The 4566-nt window shown below is 27.3% G+C and overlaps 2 protein-coding genes across 2 annotated transcripts in view; one reads left to right on the top strand and one right to left on the bottom strand.

The window, feature by feature from the left end:
* Positions 1–256, bottom strand: part of LOC108576016 (BRO1 domain-containing protein BROX-like) — a 2364-nt gene extending 2108 nt beyond the window's left edge. The window contains exon 1 of the mRNA XM_017938958.1: positions 143–256. Coding sequence (XP_017794447.1) covers positions 143–243 — 101 coding nt within the window. The 5' untranslated portion in view covers positions 244–256. The remainder of the gene's footprint in view (positions 1–142) is intronic.
* Positions 204–4497, top strand: LOC108576015 (tubulin-specific chaperone E-like). Its single transcript, XM_017938957.1, has 11 exons — positions 204–339; positions 762–1057; positions 1165–1232; positions 1343–1526; positions 2403–2585; positions 2661–3050; positions 3116–3397; positions 3489–3618; positions 3690–3978; positions 4079–4296; positions 4405–4497. The coding sequence occupies exons 1-11, from the start codon at positions 226–228 to the stop codon at positions 4495–4497; spliced, it is 2247 nt and encodes a 748-aa protein (XP_017794446.1). The 5' UTR covers positions 204–225.
* The last annotated feature ends 69 nt before the right edge of the window (positions 4498–4566 follow it).

The raw sequence follows: 4566 nt of genomic DNA, 5'->3' as shown, positions 1-4566 counted from the left end.
TGTAACAATTTATTTTATATTTTACATTTTACATTTTTATTATTTCAAATAAATTTGTTACAAAATAATGACATTTAAAACATTTATTAGGACACACGCAATTAAATGCGTTTAATTCACTATTTCTATAATTACAGCTAACCTGCATAGTTTTCTTGTAGCGTCGGTAGGATTAGCTATTTTTAATTCGAATTTTTGATTTGTCGTAGCTTTCAACACGTTACGATGAAACCAATGAGCCATTTTGTTAATAGAATTCAACGAGTACTTAAATGGAATTTATTCGGTTTGACAGATAAGGGAAACCAAAGTAAAGCAGACAGCACAACACAACTACATGTACGTTATGCTCAATGAAAGATATTCCACTTTTTACGGAGATTGTGAGTAGATCGCGCAATTCTTTGCACACTTCCGCTTCGTGTACAAGCGTGTAATCAAGTTGGTCATCATATTTATTATTTTCTAAAAGCTAAAAATCAAGAAACAACGTATGTACAGCAATAGGCAATATAGTAGATATATAACAATATATTAGTAAATAATTAACGATCTTATATCATTAATCAAGTTTCTGGACTCTCTATTGTAAGAAATATATATCCTTGAACATTAGAGATATTTTATCTACAGCTTGATGAAATTGTAAGATAACGAAACTAAACATAATTTAAGTTACGTAATATTATTAATATTGCGCGATGCTATTATTTTTTAATTAATACATTATAATGCTTAAATAAATTTGTTATTTTTTTTAGATGGGTGAACTTACAGGATTAACAAACTGTGAAGTACGTGAACTTTGTAAGAAACCTGATCCAGCAACAAATGGTTATATAATGCAACAAACAATGTATCGTATTAAAGATCCAAGAAAGTCGTTACCATTTTATACCGAAGTACTTGGTATGCAGTTGTTACAGAAACTTGATTTTCCTGAAATGAAATTCTCTTTGTATTTTTTGGGATATGAAGATCCAAAAGATATGCCTACTGATAAAAGAGAAAGTATTGAATGGACATTTAGTCGCAAAGCTACTATAGAACTTACTCAGTATGTTTAAAAGCAATATACAATTAAAATATTTGATATAATCACACACTAGTGAAATATTGGTTAAAAGTTTTTAAGCAGAATTAACATTAGTTACTTAATTCTAGTAACTGGGGAACAGAAACTGATCCTGATCCTAAATATCATAATGGAAATACTGAGCCTCGAGGATTTGGTAATATATATTTTTTAAATACTATATAATTTTGATATACAATAAAAATATTAGTTTATTAATACGTAAAATATATAAGGATACTAATAAAATGCTTTATTAATGCACAGGTCATATTGGAATCACAGTACCTGATGTAGAAAAAGCATGTGAAAGGTTTGAAAAATTAAATGTGGAATTTGTAAAGAAACCTAATGATGGTCATATAAAAGGAATTGCCTTTATTAAAGATCCAGATGGTTATTGGATTGAAATTTTAAATCCAGTAAGCATTGCAAATATAGCATCAATCCAGTAAAGTATTTTGCATGGAATAATTTCTTTGAATACCTACAAATGTATAAATTTCATCAAAAACAGAACAGTCAGAGATAAAACCAAATCATTTGTGTATATATATATATATATATATGTATACATGTTTGTATATGTATATGTACGTATTAAGATTGTAATTATTCATATTTATGTATATTTTATAGCACCTGTACATTCTTATATTACATTGTGTTATATGTATAATTTATGTATAATGTAATATCTACTTATCCTTTGATAAATAAAATCAAAATATTTATTTTTCAATGATTAATATTTGTAAAAATCAATTTATATATACACCCACATTTTATGTATAGATTTAGTTTTCCGCACAAATACTTTACTATTGTTCGTACGTGTAGTTCGATTGAATGGAAAATGTAGAACACTACTATTGGTTTCATCTGCAGCTATATCTCACACACGCACACGATTTCACACATAAGTTTTACTATTTGAGTGGAATATCTTGCACGACAAAGTTCCTAGGTATCTTAGCAGTATACAACAGAGAAATGTCATATTATTGTATATGACTTTTAATTTTGATTAAATCATGTCTGTATAACCACTTATATTTATCATAAGTATTATTTGCAATAGTATCCTATGACATCTTTTTCTCATTTATATCATTAATGTTTTATTTATCTCATAATTTTCAATGATCACCTATTATATTGAGGTTAGGTTTCAAACCGCAACATGATGACACATTTAGTATTAGTTAATAAAAGTTATATTATAAAAAAATTAAAATGACATTTCCGAACGATATCTTTGAAATAAAAAGAATATATGATTCAAACATATTGTGTTATAAACATTATTTCAATTTTTCTTTTGTAGTATGATAGAAGATAAAAAATATGAAATTGACAGTCGAATTGAGTGTGATGGTCATCAAGGTACATTAAAATATGTTGGACCTGTAGGTGAAACCAAAGGTCTGTGGCTTGGTATAGATTGGGATGATCCAACTCGTGGGAAACATAATGGTACATATGAAGGAGTAAAATATTTTAAAACTAGGTAAAACTATATGAAAGTATAACACCACGTAATCAAATGATTAAATAAATAAAATATTCATATGTTTTATAACAGGCACCCTACATCAGGTTCATTTATACGCCCAGGTAAAGCAAAATTTGGAATCTCTTGTCCTGAAGCTATTAAGATTCGCTATGGTCTCATCAATGATGAACTAGCGGGTATAGACAGAGACACATTAGCAAGTTTACAAAAGGAAATCAATGCTCCTTTTCTGGAAGTTGTTGGCTTTTCCAAAGTAAATAGGAAACAAAGCAAATTTGATCAATTAAAACTAATTTGGCTGAGAGAACAATGTGTTAGTAATGCTGGTAATCCTGGTGAATTAACAGAGTTGTGCCCAAGTTTAGAAGAATTAGATATATCTAAAAATTTAATAAATAGTTGGCAAGTTGTAGCAGACATTTGTTGTCAGCTTCATTGCCTTATTCACCTTAATGTCAGGTAAAATATTAAAATTCGTAATCAAATATTGCTGTTTCTACTTGTTATTTCTATTGTTTATTTAGTGAGAATTATTTACCAACTGAAGAAAATATGGAAATACAAAGAGATTCATTTTTTATGGTTAAACAATTAACCATAGCAAGAATGAACTATAATTGGTTTGATATTCAAAGATGTATGCATATTTTTCCATCACTTAAAGAAATTTCTGTTTCTTTTAATATTGTCAACATCATACAGAAGCCATTAGAAGAGGATAATTTAATGAAACTATGTAAATTAACTCTTGAAGGAAATTTGATATGCAGTTGGGATGAAATTCTTAAATTGGGTGCACTTCCATGGCAAGTTATAATTGCTTTAATTATTTGCAGTTAATTATAATATTTTAATAATATCTATTAGCAAAGTTTATATCCAAGTTTTATTTTACAGCTTAGAATACCTTAATTTAAATTCAAATAAAATAGGGAAAATAAGATTTCCATCTGTTGAACCAACAGCAAAAACTTCAGCCTTTTTTAATTTGCAACAATTACATTTATCACATAATAACATATCAGAGGTAAAATAAATATTTATATGATATAGGTAAACTTTTAAAGAAAATAATTTTATAATATTGTAAATTTATAGTGGCAATCTGTATCAGAATTAGAAAAACTTAATAAATTAGAAGATCTGAAATTTAGAGAAAATCCAATTTTGAAAAATGAAAATTTGGAGACTGTTCGTCAATTAGTAATAGCAAGAATTTCGAAATTACGATCATTAAATGGTACTGAAATTTTGCATGGTGAAAGACGAGGTGCTGAATTTGATTATTTAAAGTTATATTTATCAAAGTGGACTGAAACTGAAAATGATTCCGTAAAGAGAAATAAATTTATAATTGAACATCCTCGATACCCGACATTGGTTGCAAGTATGTTGTTTTGTATTATACTCGTTACAAAATTGGCTGTAAATTTTTAAAATAATATTGTTGTAATTAATAATAATTATATATTATTTGAAATTTTTAGGATATGGAATTTCAGATATTCCCTCATCTAGAGCAAAAGTAGAAATGATTTCTAACGTCATAACTGTAGAGTTTGTATGTCCAGATCATCCAAATCAGCCTAGAGGTATCAAAAGAAAACTTCTGAAAGATATGGAAGTTCAAAAAGTTGTTGGACTTGCACAACGGCTTTTTAGAACTGGAGGAAAGATACCAATCCTCTCATTTATACAACAAAATGTAATTATAATATTTTATAATAGTATATTATAAATATATATTGTATGTGTATTATAATGCAATATATGGATTATTTATTTTATATACTATTTTTATCTAATTGTTTAGCTTTCTAAGGATGAAATTCCTTTGGATAAACCTCTTCAGGAACTCAGCTATTATTCAATACAAGATGGAGACCAAGTTATTGTAAGGTGGTGATATTAAATTAATTGTTCATAGATGTAATTGTATTTTGTACACTGTTAAAATTTCACCACCACACTTTGT

The sequence above is a fragment of the Habropoda laboriosa genome, unplaced genomic scaffold (genome assembly GCF_001263275.1).
Source record: "Habropoda laboriosa isolate 0110345459 unplaced genomic scaffold, ASM126327v1 scaffold309, whole genome shotgun sequence".
Taxonomy (NCBI): domain Eukaryota; kingdom Metazoa; phylum Arthropoda; class Insecta; order Hymenoptera; family Apidae; genus Habropoda; species Habropoda laboriosa.
This window is presented reverse-complemented; position numbering and strand designations above follow the sequence as displayed.

Bases quoted from the DNA above. Each gene is read 5' to 3' on its own strand.
- LOC108576015 (XM_017938957.1), top strand. From the start codon at position 226: ATGAAACCAATGAGCCATTTTGTTAATAGAATTCAACGAGTACTTAAA. The intron at 3,398-3,488 runs GCAAGTTATAAT...TTTATTTTACAG, and splicing joins AAATTGGGTGCACTTCCATG to CTTAGAATACCTTAATTTAA. The intron at 3,979-4,078 runs GTATGTTGTTTT...TGAAATTTTTAG, and splicing joins ATACCCGACATTGGTTGCAA to GATATGGAATTTCAGATATT.